This window comes from Fulmarus glacialis, unplaced genomic scaffold (assembly GCF_000690835.1).
Source record: "Fulmarus glacialis isolate BGI_N327 unplaced genomic scaffold, ASM69083v1 scaffold15106, whole genome shotgun sequence".
Taxonomy (NCBI): domain Eukaryota; kingdom Metazoa; phylum Chordata; class Aves; order Procellariiformes; family Procellariidae; genus Fulmarus; species Fulmarus glacialis.
Genome location: NW_009216359.1, coordinates 47,927 through 70,782, shown reverse-complemented (window position 1 = coordinate 70,782; position 22,856 = coordinate 47,927). Strand labels below are relative to the sequence as shown.

At 34.5% G+C, this 22,856-nt stretch overlaps 1 protein-coding gene across 1 annotated transcript in view; it reads left to right on the top strand.

Moving 5' to 3' along the window:
- Positions 1-22,856, top strand: part of CNKSR2 (connector enhancer of kinase suppressor of Ras 2) — a gene marked incomplete at its 5' end in the record, with an annotated part of 137,356 nt that overhangs the window by 75,764 nt on the left and 38,736 nt on the right. The window contains 4 exons of the mRNA XM_009579277.1: positions 556-761; positions 5,500-5,586; positions 6,949-6,953; positions 7,064-7,309. Coding sequence (XP_009577572.1) covers positions 556-761; positions 5,500-5,586; positions 6,949-6,953; positions 7,064-7,309 — 544 coding nt within the window. The remainder of the gene's footprint in view (positions 1-555; positions 762-5,499; positions 5,587-6,948; positions 6,954-7,063; positions 7,310-22,856) is intronic.

Genomic DNA, 22,856 nt, shown 5'->3' with positions numbered 1-22,856 from the left:
AAATTTTACACTTTAATTTCACTAGATTAATAAAAACAAACAAACAAGCAAAAAGCCCCACAATCAGACTAAATATTTATAAAATGAAGACTAGAAATACATTAAGCAGTATAACATTATTTTGAGAGACTTAAATTTCACTTAGCTAGATACCAGTTGAGCAAAACCTGGGTTTAGTCCTAAACCAAGAAAGCATTTAAAGAAGTCTTTAATCATTTAGTTTACCTTACTTCTATGTGACCATTTGTATCTTATTCTAAAGCAGGCATTTCTACAAGGGAAACCCTTGCCTTCTCATGTTATACCAATTTCTTATGCTCCCTTTCAAATACTAGAAATCTCCTGAATAACTATGTTTGTCTTGCAGTTAAAATGTAAATTAGTGAAATCATTAGGTTCCGTTTGCTGAATTGAATCACTTTTATGGACGTTCACACATATAGCATTTCAATTACAGGACTTTTCATTTGTAGTGTTTGGGAGAGAAAGTTGTACGCTTTAGCTTTGTCATAAAATGGTTAATTTCTCCATAATCTTCTGGTTTACTGTTTTTAGGGATGAAATTGGAATAATGTCTTGTGATGATATCAGCAAATTTGGAAAGACTGGAATGAAAGGCTCTGAGTCTCCAAGCTATTTTCTGGAGCATGAAAGTGGGAAATACTACACCTTAATTGAAGGTGAAGGCCACCCTGTGGGCTCTGAGTATGAGAGAAGCAGAGCTATAGGAGTGCGGAGAAGAGAAAAAACACCCACTCATGGTAGGCTTGATTTCTTTAAAATTTCTAAATTAACCGGCTTTACAAATTGTGCAATTAACACTGCAACACCCCCAAATATCTGTCATTCTTTATTAGACCATGACCTGTTGGCTTTGAATACTAGGCAAAAGTTTATGTGAAGGAATAATTAGTATAATTACAAGCTAGCATTCAGGGTCAGGACTAAGTTATTTATTCTCCAGTGCACACTTAAAATTTTCAATGAGACTTAAGTTTGTATTATTTGGATAGCTAGCATCTTGATTTTACTCAATTTCATTCACAAGCTCTTGGAGATTATTTTAGTTGCAGTGTTCTGGACTGTTAAACTTCAATGGAGGGCCTGAAAAAACTTGCTTGTGGTATAAAAGTATCTCTAAGATATCTATAAGGCCTCCAAAATTCAGTGCTGTATTAAATGTATATAATTACATGAGTAGTATCCTGCAATGCATTGTTAATGCTAGAAATATATTTCAAAATCTTAGAATGGGGACTGCTTAAATATATAAGATGCTAATAAAAAATCATAAACTCTGGTTTTATGTAGAAATTTCGTGTGTATGTAAATTCATATGGGTGTACAGGTATACAAACATATATGTGCTTGTATATGAGTATATGTATCTATATAAAAGGTATTGCTGAAAATGAATTAATGAAAATTTTTTTTGCTTATCTTGGTGTTTGGTGAATTTTAGAAGAATACTACTGAAATACAGCAGTGGTTTTATTTTCAAGGCAGTAAGTTATTTTTGTGAAGCTTACAGACTTAAGATAAAAGATTTCTTTTAAAAACTGTCATTATATCTGATTTTGAAAATGGCATTATTTCTGAGCCTCAGAGAAAGCAATGACTCCTCCTTCTGATCTTAGCATTCTGTATGGGTAGGTTCTATCTTTTGAGATATATAAACGTGTGTGTGATGCCATCAATCAGGACTTCATTCACCTACTCTGAGACCAAGGTTCTTTTCCTTTCTCTCATTTTTTTAAAAAAGGTTCCTAAATTTTTTTGTCTTTGATATCTAGGAAAGGGAAAACCTCCCACGAGCTCAGAGTAGTAAAGAAAAATGTGTCTGTGAAGAACACAGGTAATAAAAACAACCTGCAGTTCAATGGAGATAATACCAAAGGCAGTTATAGTGGAAAATCCAGTAACAACTAAAATGGAACACAGTTCGGGGAAAAAAAGAAAAATCTTTAAGCACTCCAGGCACTGATTCTGTTGGTCTGCCATAGAACTGGCTAGTCTCTGGTGCAGGATTTGGTACCATGTATGTTATTAAATGTAGTTTCCCATGCTTCTTTCAGTTGTTAGTACTTAGAGACAGTGCAGCTTTCTCTTCCCTGTTCTCAGACTGAGGTGTTCTTACCACCATAAATGTTAGAAGAGAGGGCAACTGACAGCCCCAGATGCCAAAACAGATTTTGATAGTTAAGATGTACAAGCATTTTCTTCTGTCAATAAATGCTTACTGAAGCTTTCTTATTATATGTGAGATATGTATGGCATAGTCTACATAAATCACCTGGGTTAGGGTTTCAACTGCATTACCTTTTGGCTAAGATCAGCTAATGAGTGACAGTTAAGTAATTTCACCTGCTGTTTTGGGAGATGAGAGGGTAGAATTCAAGTCTGAAAATATGACAGCTGCAAGGATACTTCAAATTACGTCAAGCTGCAGTGATGGTTCACTGCAGCTAGAGAGTGATAATTCACTGTAGCTAGACTTTCACAACAAAGGATACCCAACTTTCCAAGTGTTGTTCTGTTTTTGTCATTCTAATAGTTTGAAAGAAATCTTAGCTTATGTTTATCAAGTAAACAGAACTTTTGTCCTGGTTTTGTATTTTGCTAACTACAGTTGAATTTATGGTAAAAAATGGCAAAACATCAATTGTAAATTGGACAGGATCATGTGTATATATATACACTACCTTTTCTGAATAGGGAAATGTTAATAGATCTTTGTTATACATAGGGTATTTTTAGTAACTTGTACAGCCATATACTTGATGCTTGAAAGAGCTGTAACACTGAAGAGTAGGATTCCATCTTAAAACTAGTAATACTCAGTCTTTATCTCCCTGATTAGTGACATCATTTTATAATAAAATTAGAATGAAACATAGATCTTAACTGTGATTAAAATTAGAGCCAGATGGATGTATTTAGCTTGCTTTCACAAATTCATGCTGCATGATGACTTAAGATGTTGGGCTTTGTGCCTGATTCCAGTAATACACAAGTTTTTTCTTGTGCTTATGACGGCCAGTTCTGATTTTCTGTAACTTTGAAAATCTAGAAGAAATTTGATTTTAAAGTCTCAGGAATATGTCTTTGTTTCAAAAACAATTGTTAAGCCAGAATTTTTTAAACTACAGATCAAATAAATCTGTGAATTAACAGACTTCCAAATCCAGATTTTGTTCTACTGTAGTAGAATGTTTTGTACTTTTTGACTTAAAGATGTACACTTGAACCATCAAAGCGACGATATGTCTTTCAGTGGAAAGACAGGATTTATGCTAGATCCAATAAACACGTGGGTGGAACCAGATAGCCATGGGCAAAGTAAAGAAAATAAAACTTCTGAAGTCTTTCACGGTTGAGCAGCCACTTCCATTATTGCTAGGACTCACACAAACCACAGTTCAGAAATTGCTGCTATGGACTTTCCATAATTTAAGCGATTATTAGAAACCAGTCTCTGTTGCAGCTGGTAGGTGGAAGGATACTCAGGCAAATGAGACACTCAGTATTGATAATATATGCAAAATCCAAGGAGGCAAATAAGAAGTCCATTTTCTCAAACCATTTGTGAAAATTAAGCTTGTATTTATCATTGCTGCAGTGCATATTTTTTTACCAAGAGTTACGCTCTAATATTAGTCCGTCTCTAACATGCTACGGTATTTAGAGTTCTTGTTGCAATGCATATCAAACTTTTTCTGTTTATGTGTTAAAGAGGCAAAAAAATCATAAATAAGTAATTTTTTTTTTCTTTCAATTTCGACTGGTATTCTTGTACACAATAATTTTCTACTCCTCAGAAAAATATCCAAGTTGCAATGATAAAACTGTTTATAGGTTACACTTGTTTGGGAAAGAACTTGGAAGTAAAATAAGCAGTATGCAAAATCACTAGTTCTTTTGTTTGTGTGTTTCCTGTCCTAAATTTCTATTTTTGATATCGATCTTGCAGTGGCATCTGGCATTTGTGTTACAGATCTCTTCAGAGCTTCAGAACTTTCTTCTCTTTACAGAAATACTGCTAAGTCTTATTATGTTGATCTTCATTTGTTATGTGCATTCTTATTTTCATATTTTTGTTTTTTAATTTACAATCTTTACTTGTTTCTCATTCTTTTCCGTATTACTGATTCTTCCTTTTGTTTGATTTGTTGGGGTTTTTTTCTTAATTAATATTGTTCTTCTAAGGCCAAATTTGATATTAGGAGTTGAATAATACATTTGTAGTTAAAGGTAGTTTCAACTGTTAGGCAGGCAGGGAAACTACATATATTTTCCATACAATTAATTATACCCTAACTTTTATGGTACGGGCGAAAGTATAATATGGGAAAATCTCAATACTCTAGGTATATGTTACCCCTTCAATTTTCAGAAAATCCTGTTGTTCAGAAGCATGCTTGTCTTATATAGCTGTTTGTTCTTAAATCCTCCTAACATTTTGGAAGAATGTATTTTGGAAGAATGGTGAATAAAAAACTATTAGCATAGAAATAATCCACAGAAAATACTTTGTCACTCTAATCAACTGGGGAAATTGATAATGAAAAAGAAACTCTTGTTTACATTTAAATTCTATAATTATCCTAGAAACAGAACAGTAGCAAACTACTTGAAAAAAATTTGCTCGAGTGCTAAAGAAACACACCAAATTTAGTCAGCTGGCATACGGAAAAAGGAATCTTTGGCTTTATGGATCAGACAGAACTTAACCTATAATCTAGAGGGTGTGTTTCTGTGTTTTGTGATAATAATACACACTGACAAGTTCAAAGTGCTAATGCTTTATAGTCAGTTTTGTAGTATTCCTCGTTTAATGGCCTGCTATCAATGTTCTACTGATACCATAGTAGGGAATGACTAATGCACATTAATATCTTACAGCCATAATGCCATAAAATCTTATTAATTAAAACCCTAATGTCTGAATCTTCTTTTTTTGTTGTTGTTACCAAACTGCACTCCATGTTTTCTTTTTAAGGCATTTGTAATTAACGTTCCTTGAAACTATGAGATCCCCTCATTACTCACCATGTGATTTTCCAGGTCAGATAGGTTTTACTGTTTAACTGATAGATATGTAATGTTGTATCTGTGTTAACAGTCTTTCTAGTTTTACTAAAGCATATTAGTCCATTTTAAAACTGCTTCTCGCTTTATTCCAAAGCACCTATTTAATGAATGAGCACGTTTTTACAGAACAGAGTTTAAAAATAAATTTGTAATCTGCTTTACATTTACAAGTGATTTCGCCAAAGTCAGTGGTACTTTCCTTCAGATAGGTATAACGAAGAGGAGAATCCGGCATACGTGATGTTTAATTGATCCCAAATCCTACAGCTTTAATAATGTATAGGTGATGATAAAAAGGATTGCTCTGAAGGGTCATGTCAAGCCTGTAATTTATAGGCATTACTTACTCTACAGCCTTCTATTTTTAGTCTTCAAAAATTATATTGGTTTATCTTGAATTGTTTCCAGGAGATTTAAGGCCTGTTTCTATGCCTACTGAGTACGGTTGGATAGGGGAGTCAAAAGAACAAAACATGTACAAGAGGGGAAGCAGAGGTGAGTATTTTTTTTTTTTTTCTCTGCTGTTCTCCAAGATTTTTTTTCTTTGTTACTTAAAAAGCATGAAGATATCATCACAGGAACCAAATCTACTTCTCTTGAGTGCGATGGAGAATATAAAAGAGCCTGTTTAGTATCTGAGTTTTTGTGTTTCTATTTCTGAAAATTAAAAAGTTTGTACTAGTAGGAGGGATTTATTTTGTTGTAAAGAAAGACAAACATCAAGGGAAAAAAGACTTATAAGATTCAGATATATGTTAGTAGTAATCAGTTCTTAATCTGCACGTTTCTAGAAAACAATAAGTGATGTTATAGATATAAGGTAATGTCCTTTGAGACACATTTTGGTTAGTATGAATGAATATTTGAAACCAGAATCAGCAATTGTACTGTCACTGTTCAGACTAGGAGTCCTAATCATATAAATTTCTATTGATTCCAGTGGGAGTTATGAACTTTGGAAGAAGCATAGTGATAGCAAAATTCCTTTTTTCCTTTTTTTCCCTTGGCTAAAAAGCAATTATATAATCCAAAAGAATATTCTTCAAATATGCAAATATGTTTATTGTTATGTCAATTGTTAAAGATTCTTAAATAAATAGTGTTTTTTCAGAACCTTTTAGGCACAGTGTGGGTAGCTGAAGGGAGTTCAGCTTGACTACTTATAATATGACAAAATTGAATGATCCTCTTGAAAATTAATACAGGATTTTAAACTACCTTTTTTGGTAATCTTCCATTCCAAGAGAAAATAAATTTCATAAATTTCATTTTTTCACAAGCCTTTTCTGATTTATTCCAAATCTGTTGATTTATGTTTAGTTTGTATTTCACTGTTACAGACAGATTCCTTTCCTCAGACTTGTGGCCTGGCCAGTTCCCATTTTGAAATTGTGCCTGAGTATACTGCACATTTCCTTAAGACCATTATTCCAGTTTGTCAGGTTATTTGAAATTACAATCCTTGTCTCTTGAATGGTCCCAGAGATGCTCCCTGCTTGAAACAATTTACAAATATTTTATGTGTATGCTCACTTTCACCTCAAATGGCAGGGGGTGTCAGTAAATGTGGTACCAAGTCCAGTGCAAGTCCTCACAATTCAGGTGACATTCACATGACTCTTTCCAGTTTAACAGTACCAAGTGATGATCTTTGACATTCCACTGAAACCTTTTGGCTGTATTTATATTTTGTTACACAAGCCATATGGTGTGGACTACCTTCATACTATCTGTCATGCAAGGACCTGGGCATGCACCACCATCTTTTCTATGCCTAGGTTTTGTGCCAACTACTTAGTTTGCTCTTGACTGGAACCTTGGTACAAATAAGTTTGTTTGCAGAGGAAAGAGCCTCAGATGAAGTGGGGCATTAACCAAGCTGACAATACAGATGCAGCCAAAATGGTTCTCTATTTGTTTCCTCTTATAATGTTTCTTTTTTCATTTTTTCCCTCCAACAACTGACTCTGAGAATTCACTCCTGCGGTATCTGAGTGACGACAAGATACTGGTTATCCAAGAAGAGCCTTTGACACAAAAAGACAACAAGAGAGACACAGGTCGTAGGTCAAGAAAAAAGGGCAAAACCACAACCGGTCCCAACTACCCTATTAGTCCATCTGTGTTGACATCTACTATTAATGTTAGGCTTGAACCTGGACAGCAAGACGTCTTGAATTTCTCACTAGCAGAAAACAATACCGTCCCACTTTACCACGTAAGTACATAACAAAAAACCTTATTACATAAAGTATATGGAAAACACTAAAATGTTTTCCTTTTAGGATTGATACAGGTATAAAGACATATTCTTCTACTTTATGTATTAATGTTGTATTTTATAGTCCAAGAAAGTTGCTTAATGTCAGTATCACGATAGCTTTCACATAAGAACAGTCTAGACAGAATGGAAAAATGCAAGGCAAGGACCATTTGATATCAGATGCTTTAAGTAAAATAGTGCTCTCAGTTACTTAGTCTCACTGAGTTTAGTTTAATTTGACCGTATTATTTTTTCAAAGGTTCATAAGGATCCTATACTCAGTCTCTGATAATAATTAATTATAGATTAGTTTATCTGCTTTTATATTTCCACTTCAATCACTATGTCTTGTAAAAACAGACAAGCTTAATGGAGTTACTGTTTATTTAAATTGCAGTACCATGCCACAGTCCAGTTATGTGAATTTGTTCATACTGGTAACAGAGGAAATATTTTGGACTAAAAATTATGGTGACGACATAATTCATCGGATGAATGACCAGCCAGTTCTTGTAGCCACCATGAAAAAGCACTAGGCTCTCATGACTGTCGCCTAGTGCAGAATTTCGCTGTATTGATTTGGATGTCCTGAAAAAATCAATAGCCTTTCAGAGATCAGTCCTCACTGTTCATGCTTTGTATATGTATTTTGCCTTTTATAGAGGTATTCTTAAATTTTACTCATGGTCCATTTGGGAGCGGACTGCTCCATTCTCATGACACAAAGTAGTAGCTTCAAAGTATTTTGTGCTCAAACCTTAGTATCTTCAGGGCAGTTTTTTACTGAAAAAAAGCCTATTTTCCTCCCCACATTTGGTATGGAAGCTTTCAAAGGTGTATTTATTTTTTAATCATGGTGAATTTCCTCCTAGAAAGACATAAGTGAAAAAGCAGGACTTGTAGCAAGTTTCTTTGGACTTTATTGCATTTGGGGCTTCTACTTGGTGTTTCTCTCTCTGAGCAAAATCTTGGGAGATGACTGCATTTGCACCAAGTCTGAGAATTCACCTCAGGGGTGAAATGTAGCCAGTGATTCATCTCTATTGCTGCAGGCTGTCAGCATTTGATAGTCTGAAGATCAGATACTTTTCTTCCATCTTCAGGAAAACTAAGTTTCCCTTTCCTATGCCACTTGAAGTTAGTATTTTTGGAAAGGGTGGAAGGTTTTTTTCCCCAACTTCAGAGAAAGTCAAGTTGTTTATAAATCAAGTCATGTGATTGTTTAGCACGAGATGCTTATTCTGTCCATAAACTCTGACAGAGATCATCAGGATCACAAAGTCAAAGAAAAGGATTTCAAATGCAGAGAGAAAAGCAATAGCTAATTTACTAGGATAAATGAGAAAATTATTATGCAAGTCTGCAAAAAAACGAACAATATTTCATGACTTGGTAGACGAATCAGCTGGTTTTAGTTAATTTTTGGAAGAGTGATGATTGTCTGTTGACACACCTGACTTCTAAAGAAAGGGAAATGGGTCATTTGGGGTAAGATGCTAGTTGCACCTTTTAAATAATGGTACTTGTTGGTTAAGTTCCCAGAGTCAGGACTGTTGTCACGTCATTTATTTTTCATCATCAATGCAACCTCTGTTTAAAGTTCCAAGGCAAAACAAATTTCCTGGCAAAGTCGAGATAAAAGTTGCTGTTTAATTCAGTTAAACCAGAATTTAACACTTGGAGTTTTTTAAGAAATCACCAAATTGAATCAGATCTATCGCCCTTCTAGCCTAGCAATGACAAAAGTCATAACTTCAGGTGAAAGTATAAAGAGGCAGGTGCTGGGCAACTTACAAATCTCACCAAAGTAGTCAGAAGTTGATAGTCCTGAAGTGGATATTCTTTCAAAGATAAAAATGGCATTTCTCTTGAAGATTAATGTGCCACGTATTCACCATGATTTCAGAACTGAAGATATATTATCTTGCACGATTTCCATACCATCATATGAGCTTTGTGTTCTGTATAGCAGTTTGCAAATCTATATAGAAAAACAACCAGTTGCACAATATAGAAATATTATTTTATCTTAAATGTCTGCAATACTATAATAAGCAGTTTAAAATTATTTTTTTCAACTGTTTTCTGTTTGTAGGTCACAGTGACTAGGAGCAGTTCTTCATTCTGTGGCTTTCATTGGGTATTAAAAGAAATGCAACTATTTGAAACAGACATGATAAATTAGTAATATGATATTGTATGATAACACAATAAATATGAAAAAAGAACATAATGACATAATATGTCAACTGTAAAGGGTCTGAAGGAAATGCAGGAAACCAGAAAAAAGGCGATATCATGGGAGGAGATAACATTACAGGTAGTGGTTGGTCTACTCAAAAAGTCAGTGCGGTACCTGTTTCATAAACTCTATTATAATGTGTAGTAATTACAGAGGAGGACACATGTAAAATGGTTATTCATGGACTGACAGAGTGGTATAAATTTTTTATCACCATAAATTTTCTGAACAACATTAGAGACAGACCTTTGCAGTCCTTCAGGAGATAGTCATAGGAATCGGAATATCTCAGGCACTTAGTCAACTGCCTTATAAATATACAGGAGGAACTGAGTTGACAAATATACAAGAGTTGCTGACACAGGTTTTGTGGGTTCTTGCCAGTACAGAATCATTCGTATTAACATCTTTCCACTTTGAATACTGAAAGAATTCCGAAAAGCGAAGCAAAAAATTGTTTAGCATATCTATCCTGAAAGACAGCTACCCAGAACGAAAATGTAAAATATCAAAGAACATTTAATGGTATTTTGATATCAAAAAGGAAGAGAAAAATAACAGATAATTGTGTTCTAGATAGAAATTTAGGTTTTAAGTAGATCATCTCATTTCCTTAATATCTAAAGGTGTTACCAGGATTTTCATGAACATTTTAATGTATTTACTTATTTGGATAATGAGATTTTATTCTATCAAGAATTCATTCTACAACAAAACTAAGGTTAATCAAAAGAAGATACTTCTAAACTTTACCTAACTAAATCACCATAAACCAGTTTTTGCTACTTTCGTTTTTTTAAAAAAAAAAGAAAGAAAAAGGGAATTTGTCTGAGGTCAGCTTACCTTTACCTTGCTCTTCTAGTCTGTGTTTTGTTTTTTCTCAGCTGTCTGGAGGCAGTACTATCAGATGACAAAACTGGTTTAGTTTTTTTTGGTATTTTATATGGAAGTCAAAACTGCAGAACTGTTATAATAAAATTTCCGTGAATTCCTCTACACTAACACATGCCCAGAACAGCTTTTGGATATAGATCAAAATTTCAACCCAGATGAATGCTTTGGAAAATGGAGATGATTGATAATGTTAAGTAGGATCTTAATCACCTTTAGTAAAGGGAAGGTGATAGTGTCTTGTAAGCAAACAAGTATGGCATGATGGAAGGAGAAATTAAGATACACAGTGTGACTTAGCCATTGCTTTATTTTCTAAGCATACTTACATAAATACGTACCGAAAAAAAAGGCACACGCTTAACAGTAGTTTAAATTACCAGACACAGACGTAAGAACTTTTACAAAATTGGTAATTGCATAGATTCACCACTAGATTAATGCTTTGGAAGGAATGTTGATTTGGAACCTAAAATTAAACAATTAGGCTGATTTCATAAGTTGCTGTGAGGGTGCAGAGTTACTATATATAATGGATATTTAGGTAATGCAATATTGGCAGTATGCCCAGGATATAAAATGATGCATAAAGCTATGTTGCAGTAAAATATTACTGTCAAGAAACACTGCCCCTTTCAGGATATATTTATAACTCTAATTTAATTGATATGCAATTCTGTGATGCATGTCACAGAATCTGAGGAAGGGTCAATTACAATTAACAAGGCTGTTATAATTAATTATTAATCAATAGAGCATTTCTTAGAACATGACTTCCTGTGTTTACTAATGCTTCACTTCTGAAGTGACATCGTTTACCAGATTAAGCCTAAATAGTTAGGCATATGTAAATGTCACAAAAGTATATCCATTATAGCATTGCTGAAATACACTATTGGAATAGACCCTGGGCTTAAATCTATTTTTGTAAAATCTGCATATGTTTTTATTTTGTATTACCAGAGCTCATTCTGAAGAAAATTAACTTATCAAGTAGGAGTCCTGCACAGTAGACCAGATGTACATGAGAAATTTTTCATTTTGCATTTTTCCCCATAAAACAAAAAGTCTTGAATAGAAAACACTCTCCATCTTTAAACTGATGTTCAGGATTTTAAAAAACTCTAGCAAACTGTACATTTTCTGCTACTCAGTTACATTTTGCACTATGGGAACCAGCTTCTGTCTAAAAGGAATATTGGAGTTCTTATTCTAGACCCAGTCAGAAAATCCACATGGTGTTCAACTTCGTGGTTTTACTGCCTCAAATTCGTACTATTTTCTGAAGCTCTGAAATTTAATTTACTACAATTTTTGGTACTTTGCTAATTTTAATGTTACTACATTAAATTCTCAAATAAGATAATGATCTCTCATCTGGTTTTACTTGGCAATAAATGTTCTGGGCCTATTATGTACAAAGTAATCGGATATTTTGTTTTGTAGTATCTTATATTAAGAAATTGGATTATAAACTATTGAATCTTCTAAATTTTTTGTGAATTAGAATTCAGTGTGTAGAAGAGACTTAATTTTCAATGAATTTTAAGATAGATTCTTTAATTTCAATATTCCCTACATAGTAAAACAGAAATAATGGCTGCTTTAGGCTAGTCATTGAGAATGTTATGGCTGTAGTCACTTTTTATTTTAAAGATCATTTGAAGCATTATAGTAGTTTAAGGTTAGTCATTGTTTCACAGTACTTGCTTAACTTGCTTTTTATTTTCTTCCCGCTGATCGCAGGAAGTTAGTAATGCATGCCTTTTAGCACAGAATGATGTAAATGCTATTTAGCTGTTCTTGGAGCTGCAGAAGGCAGCTTGACAAACGACATAAAGTTTAATAGTACATGCTGAGAACTAAAATGTGTGCAAAACCAATGTAGATCTGTTTTTTCTGTAATGCATGCATGCTGGGATGTGCCAGATGTTCCAGACACTTTTTGGATGATAGGCAGTCTGAGTGCTACTATGATATAAGTATAATAAGATAGTCTGGGAGAATCATATGTATTCAGCTCCATATGACTGCAGGAGGAGTCTTTTATTGCCAATTTTGTAGGAAAAGTGCTCGTATTTCATTTCTTCCTTCCTGCTTTTGCAGGAAGAAACAAAACTGTGCTAAGTGTCAAGGAGGAGAATTACTTTCTTCAGAGTTTTATTTCCTTTCTGAATTGCTGAATAAATTCTATCTTTGCTTTTTATTTAAGTATCTGTAATATGGAAAACATTCCTTCCCTACCTTGCAGGTATGTTGAGAAATCACTACGAGAATGATTATGTGGAATCTAGCTGCTCAGAGAAGCTAATACAAGTCTTTCTAGATTCTGTGGCTTCAAACTGATTCTGCCCGGTTGTATTGATTGTAACATAAGATTATTTTGCATTTGTACTGTACCATAACTGTGTACATGAAGGATTGAGCTGACAAGTATCTAGCTAGTACAGTAAGATGGATCCTTCAGTAGCAATGTCCAATAATATATTTCTTCACAGTTTCTGTTCAGACACGATTCTCTAAACTACACTCTTCATTAATCTAGAAAGAGTTCAAAAGGGGAAAAGGCATTTCACAGTGTAAAGAAAAATTAAGAGAAATAAACTATGGTTGTCCTTGATTTCTATAAAAACCTACCTATTTGCAGTAAGGAGAAGCAAGAAGGCATTTGGATTTGTGTTGGTTTTTAGTTCTGAGCAACTTCCATAAAGTACGTTCTGTCATATGCTGAAAAGTCTTGCCTATGAGTTCCACTGCACTAAGGAAGTGGACTTAGCATGGAATCTGAACTTTTGGTACCCTTTATACTCTGTCTATTTTGCAAAGTGTATAGATTTTCTAAGTCAGACCAAATTTAGCTCATGTATCTGCACAGCACAAACCAACGTTTGTTTCAGATATACCTTTTCAGATCCGGAAGCAACTTAGAAACAGAGTTGAGCTTACTCCTGAAATAATATGGATCTGGATCCAAGCATAGTATGTCCGTCCGTCTCTATAGAGCACTGTGAAGTTGTGAAGCTCAGCTGAGGTATGAGCATCTCCATTATTTGTTGTAGACCTGTCTTGGGTTCCAGTCATGCAGTATTTCAGGAGAGGGCCTGGAATTTTGCGTTGAACACACTGCCGTGGTTAGAACTGAAGTTATTTGCACTGGCCTGTGATACCTGCTTCAGTAATTCAACCATGAGACAGGCTATGTGTTATTGCTTGCTTCCAAATGTTTAGGCTGCCTTGTTTGCTTTTAATTCTTTAAATTAGTTAGATTAGTCTGACAGTTAGATTAGGACATTTTACAGCAAAGCAAATATAAGACTGTCTTTATCCAAACATAGACAATGTTTCCATAAGTAATTTTGCTGTATTAGCATATTTAAATTACATTATTCTGCAGTCTTCAAACGAACCACTACAAACTACCAATGAAAGTTAGCAAATGAAGCATTCATTGATCTACTGTATCCTCATGTGTAAATTCCAATTTGTAAAGCATTCTGGAGTCCTTTGACTCCAGAAAGTCAGAATAAAGCTAAGATTTACTGTATTGTATTATTTTAGCAAATGAATTTATGGCTTGTTTTTATTATTTCTCCAGGCTACCAAAAAAAAGTATTTTATTTCTGAATTTTTTGTGTATAGTCTAAAGATAAATTCAACAGCCATTCGGATTGACATGATTCAGTATTTGTTAATAAATATCAGCTACAACTGATATTATTGCTACCATAATTGCAATATTTATCATCCAGCAGAATGCACCAAATACAAATATGCGAACTCATCTTCCTTTAATACAAATGTCAACTCCTACTGTTGCTGACAAAAGGATCAGCATGCAGGAAGCCAGCTGTAGTACTCTGAAAACTCTCCTCCGAGTCTTCCTCTCTTCTCACTGGCTCAGGCCTCGGTCCCTGTCTTTTCCCTCTTCACCTTCTCAGCAGGCTTCCTACCTTCCCCAGCAAGAGAATGAGTAAGGGGTTTAGGAGGACGAGAGAAAGCATTGCAGGACAGAAAAGGAGGTCAGTCCTGTACAGGGCAGGGTCATGGGTAGCCTGTACCTACAGGAATGAGGAAAGTGGGAAAAAGGAAGGGGAAGGAATTGCCTGCCTTTTTCCCTGACCTGTGTAACTTCTTGAGCTACACTACATCCTTTCAACTTCAGCCGCTCCCCATCTTCCACTTCCCTTCCCTTTCCCATGGAATTCTGTGCAGCAAAATCACTGCTGAATATTGGGCTGCATGTCGGCTGTTCTTAACTTCTCAGCAAGAAAATGTTTGTGTTTCATGATGGTAGAAACTTGCAGTTCAGAAATACCTTCCATCTAACAGCATAATTTCATGTGATTGGATTTCCAACTATATTAGGGCTCTGAACGCTTTTTTCCTCAGGAAGAACTGGATTGTGTTTTTCATGTGAAATCTGTAAAGCTTCACTGTATCTTTTATTAAATGGCATTAAATTCTACCTTGTAATTTTTCTGTGATGAAATAAAATTCTGTTCTCTAAACTTTAGTGGATACTTCAAGTGAATGTCCACTTTAGTTGCTATCCATCTTGTATAAAATTAAGATTTCTAGCATACAACGTGGAATGATTGCTTTTTCCATAAAACTCGGTAGCTCTAGTTAGTTTACTGCAACAAAATCATATCCGGTGTCTGTTCCAGAAAAACATAAGGGTTTTGGAGAGCACAAATATATTTTCAAGTTAATATGCTGTTTTTCTTTGACAAAAAAAAAACCAAACCCACCCATTTCTTTGAAAGGCAGCATTTATTCTTAATTTTTGAAGAAGAGAAGGACTACTTTGTTGTTTTTGGGGGGGGGGGATTTGTGGATGTTTTAATTTCTTTATTTTTTACACCTTTGATTGTTCAGATTAAGCCTCCCTTAAATTTCTTTAATTTTCCTTAAATTAAAAGAGTGGATTGATGAGGACAAATGTAGGCTTTGGTCAATATAAAATACAGTTTATCCGTTGTTGTGATTTGTCCTTTTGTACTATTTTTTACTTTAATACATGAGATAACTTTTGATAGTCATAGGGCATTCTTCCTTTAGATATTCTTTTAGAGTACTTCTGTCTTTAGTTAATTTTCTCACCTGTCATCTTGGTTTTTTCAGCATAAAAATTGAGTACCTCTGAACTGTACATGGATGTAGCTTGCATGAAATTATTTCCTTTCTCTGTTATCTCTCCCCTCAACAAGGGAGAGGGAGGAAAAACCTCAAAGGCTGCTTTCTTTTTAGCTGAGCATAACAATTTTGCAGGTGTATTCAATGGGTTAAGCATCAGCTCACTGAGCTAGAGAGATAAGCCCGTGGCAACAAGGTTACTGTTTCACTTTTGAACAAACATAATGTAAAGAAATGCTTAGGATAATGAATATGTGAGTTAAGGAAGCAGGAGAAGAAAACATTTTTGTAGGGAATTCAATATCTGAGTATAGAAGAATAGAAGAACAGTATTTATAATAAAGGTGAAAGAACCTTTTTTGCATCTGAATAAATGAGATATCTAGATGGAACGAATATATTGCATTTGACCATTAATGAGATTAGTAACTCTCATTAATGTACTAATGAGATTAGTTACTCTCATTATCAAACTATTCTAGTCTCATTACCAACTATTCTAGTCTCTTCCACTAGTAAACAACAAAAAAACAATGACTTTTGAATGTTTTCACACTATCTCTGCAGTTCAGAATTCTTTTGTTTTCTGAGATTTATGTGATTTCTTTACTTCTTAGGAGAAAATATTTCTTTTCATTATGAAATCCTCATTCAAGGAAACAATTTTTTGGTTATCGGTTATTTATAGAAATTTCAGGATAAATAGGAGTTTCTACAGGATTTGCTTTGATCAAGCAGGTCATCAGATCTGCTTGTTAGACCGTATAGGCCTTATTGTCCTTTCATTTCTACCTGTGTAAATCAGAAGTACATCCACTAAAATCCCTAGAGCTACATAACTGTGAAGCTGACTCTAAAGAAGGCTGATAGGTGCCAGTGACCTGAATTTCACAGAAGTCGTGCTTTATAGTCTGTGACAGCATGACAAGACTTGTGCCTCCTGAGCCTCCCACATGTCTACTAGTCATGAAAGTGGCCTTTTAGTAAGATGAAGTAAAGTTTTAGTTTGGGAACTAGGATCAGGCAATTTGTTTTCCAAATACCAGGAGTATAACACTATTAAGAAGCAACTGCTCAAAAAAAATTATTTATAAGGTTGCTAAAATTGCAGGTAGGAGTCTACCTTGTATGAGTCATAATCAGTATTGTATCTGTGCATGTAATTACAATTACACAGGAAATTAATTATAGCTATATGTACACATGTATGGAAATGCCAGCGTGTGGTTTTTTCCACATATGCTATCAGAAATCCTTTTATAAGGTTGGCATTTCAAGCTAGCAACTAGATTGTACTCCGATGATAGCTTCTTTGGGGATGAAAATTCAGTCAAATAAAAGGTCGTACATCATAGAATCATAGAATACCAGGTTGGAAGGGACTTCAAGGATCATCTGGTCCAACTTTTCTTGGCAAAAGCATGGTCTAGACAAGATGGCCCAGCACCCTGTCCAGCTGAATCTTAAGTGTCCGATGTTGGGGAATCCACCACTTCCCTGGGGAGATTATTCCAATGGCTGATTGTCCTCATTGTGAAAAATTTTCCTCTTGTGTCCAATTGGAATCTCCCCAGAAGTAACTTGTACCCATTACCCCTTGTCTTTTCCATGTGACTCCTTGTAAAAAGGGACTCTCTATCTTCTTTGTAGCCACCTTTTAATACTGGAACACGGTGATAAGGTCTCCCCTAAGCCTTCTTTTCTCAAGGCTGAACAAACCCAGTTCTCTCAGCCTTTCCTCATATGGCAGGCTTCCCAGTCCTTCGATCATCTTTGTGGCCCTTCTCCAGAGCCTCTCCAGCCTGTCCACATTTTTTTAATTTCCATACATATGTGTATGTTTGTATACCTGTAGTAATCCCTAGTGTCCATACTTAAATACTGGTAATAATATATATGTCATTAATGAGTTGGTCAGGAGCAGAGATTTTTTTCTAATAAATTAAGTATTGATAAAAACTTGAAAGGTCATAAATATGTTTTCTATGGCTAGCATTGTAATTATATTTAAAACAAATACCTTTCAGGTACTCATATCAACTATTTTCTCCCTCTCTGTATTTATACAGATATTCTTCTTTGCTCTTTTCTAAATTGCAGTGATCTAATCATCAGTTACAATTTCCATAATCTATGAGTAGTTAAACAGTTAACTCATATTTTTTCTTTTTCCCATTACTATAGAGCCATTATAAAATTTCCCTACTACAGACTATTCTTTAGTTAATTAGATTAGATTATTCAATATCTTTGAAAATTAGTGCTCATTAATGCAAAAAATTGAAAGAAAGACCTCTAGAAAAACATGTTTTATTAACAGAAGCACGTTTCACTCTAGTATGTCTTTTTCAGTCTAATATATGTAAGTTCACAACATCCAAACAATTGTTTACAGTTGTATTAATGGAATATATCTGATCAAAAGGAATCTCGGAACCATGATCCAAGGCGATCACCCATGATATAGGTGTTCTTTGTGCATTTTTTTGGCAGGAGATAAGTAATTGGGCTGGTTTGGTAGTGGTAGTGAAAATCTGTAATAGAGGCGATGAAAAGAAGACAGCCAGCACATTGTTAACAAGGAGGGTTATCTTAACTTTGTCAGGGAAGGGAGTGTGGGATGATTCCTGTTTGGGAGAGAAAGTGAATAAATCCTGATTTGGAAAACACTTTGCTTTTAGTTTGGGAGCAGTTTTAGAAAATAAAGGCCTCTACTAGTTAAGAAATAGAATGGGAAACAGTTAAACTGACTATTTTTCCCACTTTTAGTTGCTAAAATTAGTGACACTAAAATGCAGAGGGATATAAGAAAATCTTTGAGCCTTCGAGTATGAATAAATTTTATTTTTATAACAGTATCACGGACAGTGCTGCTGTCAAAGTTCTTTTACTCGGTTGGCCACAGAATATTTTACTAGGCTGTCCACAGTATTTTTGGGGATGATCGGATTGGTTCATTCATATTTAATAGTGCATTAGCAGCAGCAGAAATTTGACATTTATTATGCAGGATTTTAGTGAAGCTCTTCAAACAGATATTTTGCTGTAGATGTATGCTGTTATCTCTTACTGTCTGCTTCAAGAAAATATGAATATTTGTAGATAGTATATTTTCATTTTTGTAGGTTCTCTAATCTAGATTTCAGTGTACTCTAAGGAGGATTAAGTTGTTTATAGCACTCAGGAAAGCCTGCTATAGTTTTGTGTGCTCAATCACTCAATGGGGAGCTCCTACCTTTGCCTGGTTTCAGCAAGGTATGCAGGAAAACTCCCTGCTTTAAGTGTAAGGGCACCATTTCATTACTTTTCATCAGCTAAGATAATCTTATTTGAATGGTAACCATCTTTGATACTCACATTTGCTAGGATATTTTAACTGAATCAATTACCAGAACAAGTAAAAGGCAAGTTTTTTAGTAGTAAATAGTATTTAATGCAGCAACAAGAGTTACTTGTAAAATATATAGCATCCTAATTATTGTGAAAGGTAAGAGGCAGGAAAGCCTATATAAGTGAAAACTTTTAAGTGTGTGCCATTTATGTTGTATTGTAGACAATTTTGCCATGATGTATTCTCTGGCTTGAGTGTGGGTTAACTGTGGCAACGTTTTATTCAAAACACAAGCATGTCACAGAATGTACCAGCTGCAAAACCAGGAAGAGTGCTTAGCATTCTTTAATTTTCAGCCCTATGATCATTACAATGATCATTATGAAATTTCATGTGCTGATTTAGTGATCCACTTTTGACTTTATATAGGCTGTCAGTACCTTCATATGCTTGAGAGTTTGGAAATAAATCTTTGCCATTAATAATCCTACTGTATGTTCACCACGTTTTGGCGGTAGGCTGATTCTCCTTCGGGTATGAGGAACGCTTTGGGTAACAGGAATGCTTGAGAGAAAAGAAGAGAAAGTAGTCGTGTAGACGTACATGGTCCTGCTCTGGGGGAAATGTATTTCTGATCTTAGGGTAGATAACTGGTCTAATCTTATTAGATGCAAGCAAATGACAAACAAGTCTCCTGATACATTTTAATATTACTGTGGTATCACCAATCCCCTCCAAACTTACTAGTTATTACCAGAGTAACTTGATCGCTTAAGGGTTTTTTTTCGCCTGCTTCAAGTGGCAAATCATCTATTATCTATAGTAGAAATAGCATGGTAAAAGATGATAAATGATTCTGTATATGGATACACCAGGGGGTATGTGAAGGAGGGAGATGGCAAAATGCATGCTTGTCCCCTGAACATTTTAAAGTTTTCTTAGAAATGCATGCTGTTAGAATATAGCTGTGTTATAGCCCATGTGGTTAAACAGACCCAGCAGACTTCCTGTCTTTTCCATGTGCAACACGCACTTCAGTTTTGTAACTGTTCTTTGAAGTCACGTGTGATCAAACATCTTACAGTATGCCTAAAGTAGTGATATTAAAACACAAACATTATACTTACAAAAAATAATCTGTTTCCTATTTGGTTATTCAGAAAGCATATAGTCAAAGATTTTTCAAGTGCAGATTTCTGCATTTATAAACAAATACACATTCATTTTAAAACATATATTTTTGTAATTTCAAGATGAGAAACTGGTTTTTAGCTGTGGGAAAACTTTTCCATCATAAAGCTTGGTTTACAGTAACAAAAACAATCTGAAGATGTTATTTTTAATCCTGAGTCACTTACTACTAAAAGACATGTTCATTTCCAAACCTCAGAGGAATAACCAGTGTAGTAAATCAAGTTATGTAAAGCTATATAAGAATGGTATTAAAGAAAGTTTTGATGACAGGTTCATCATTTTCTTAAAATCCTCTGCAGTTTGTTCTTCTGAAATTCTGTGTTCTATATTGTAATGTTTGTCCTTTACACTTAACAAACTGCCTTTCAAACATTAACATTTTTGCAAACATTGACATTCTAAGAAATTTTTAGCTCCCTTCTTATTTTAAAGAGCTTTGATCCAATTTTACAGCATCTAAAACTATTTTATAAGTGTAGATGCAAGTTGCTTTAAATATGCTCTTCATTGTGACATAACATTTAGTTAGAAATTGAAATAAATTTTCCATTTCCTTTTCTTTAGAGTTACAGAATTACTACTGTGGTTTACTTCTGTGACTTCTTTCGCTGCAGATACCACTATGTTGAGTGCACCAAGGAAGTATAGTCTTTAGTTGTGCTTAATACTATTTGTTTTTCTTCTACAGAGAGCAGGGGACACAGTCAGTGGAGATACTGAAAGGTAATTATTTCTGTTATTCTGTATTCAAATATATACATAATCTATCTATGAATTATATTTACTTGTTTACTCTTAGAAATTTAGTTGCAATATTTGAGGAATAAATTTTCAGGGTTTAGTGATATAGGCATTAATATAATTTAGTAAATGTCATAACTTTCATTTGCTAACATCAAATATAAATATAGATTGCAAAGGTTGAAAAAATACTTCAGATGTAAGTTTATTAAAGATTACTACCAGGAAAAAAATTATACTACTACAAAGTAGCAGATGTTTTCCCCCATCCATTTTTGTTTGTTTGTTTTACTTTTGAAATTTAGTACTTCAGGATCACTCTGAGGATGAAAAGAATAATGAATGCCTAGCATGATTTTTGGAAATAACAAGCAGAATTTTTCAGTGAACACCTACATGCTAATTCAGTCTGTACAAAAGTTACTGTTTATATTTGTGGCTCTTATTTTATAAATACTAAGAATGAGGACTTCAGTTTGTCCCTTACAATTGAATTTAATCAACTAATTCTAATGAATAAAATAGTGATTTTTTCTTTCTTTCCTTTGCGGTTTATCTGGTAAAGTATGTTCCTATTCTAGTTGCATCCAATAAGTCATATTAAAAAAATAAGTTTGAAATAACAGATACGTGGGTATCATAGAACATCATAATTAAGCTTAATTGGAATCTGTTAATATGGTTAATTATTCTTTTTTACATCCTGTACGTGGCCTAAACCTATTTAAGAAGCTAAACCATGCACCCAATATAAAATAATTAATTACAATTAGAGTGCTTTCACCAATCTAAATGATTTACAATTGATGATGATTTTCTTCAATGGTATAAATACCACTACATTACAGCTAGAAGTCTTAGGTACATCAACATTAGTTGCTGATCACCAAACACAAGTAGTTAATTTCAAAGGCAGTTGTAACAGTAAGAATTTACTGATGTTTCCCCAGTTGTAGGGTGCTGTGCATGTTTAAAATGGCATTCAACTAAATTGAGCAGCACTGCTATCACAGATGACAGTGAGGTAAAGATGGAGTTCGAAAGACTTTTTCTAGGGTAAAATTCTACATCTTCTAAAAGACATTGCCGTCATTGTAGTACTCCATTACCTCATCCATTACCTCAGCTAAATATAGATTCTTATTTTCGTAATAAAGAAAGTGTAGTCCCACTTGGCGTTTAGTCCCAATTTAGAGCCAAAGCAGCAGCAGCATCCATCTTGTATGAGGCAGGGGTTACATGGGGGGGAAAAAGTGTGTCATTCTCAGTCTTTTTTTAAGTAATAACTGGATTTCACCTTTTGCTCTTACTTCTCATATTGGAGTTTTCAGAACTTACTGTTTTCTGTAAATCTTACGTATTTGCTGTTTTCTCTTAGTCTCCCAACTCTGTCATGCCAGGTGCTGTTGTCCTGTTCTTCCCTCACACTTGTTTCTCCTCACTTTTTATCACTCCCTTTTCTCACTCTCTTTCATTCCAGTATGGCTGCTCCCTCCCTCAGGTCTTTCCTACCTGACTTTCAGCAACAGAAAGATATCACAGACAAAAAAAAAAATATAGTCGTACTTTTTGTCTTCCTTCTCCACACCCATAGTTTCTTGCAGTCGCAAGGAAGAATTGCAAAGGAATTTTGTTCCTCCTAGAGCAAAGCATGCCTAATTATTCCGAGTGGATTGCACATGCTCAGTTTGGCAGGGACGTTACCATCCAGATGGAACATCCTTGGTGGACAGGACACAAGTCTCTGCTGGACTTCTGCCAAGAGATATTTTCCAGGGACATATGACTTGATGAAATTTTGGCAAACTTTCATAGCAAAAGGCTATTCTTTTCTATTCTAGCAAAAGGCTATTCTTCTATAGAATGACTCTCCCTTTTCTAATCCTTCTCCCACACATTGTAATTTTCAGGTCCAAAAAATGACCATATATCTTTTCAATATGTTAAAAAATATTTTAAAAGAGGTA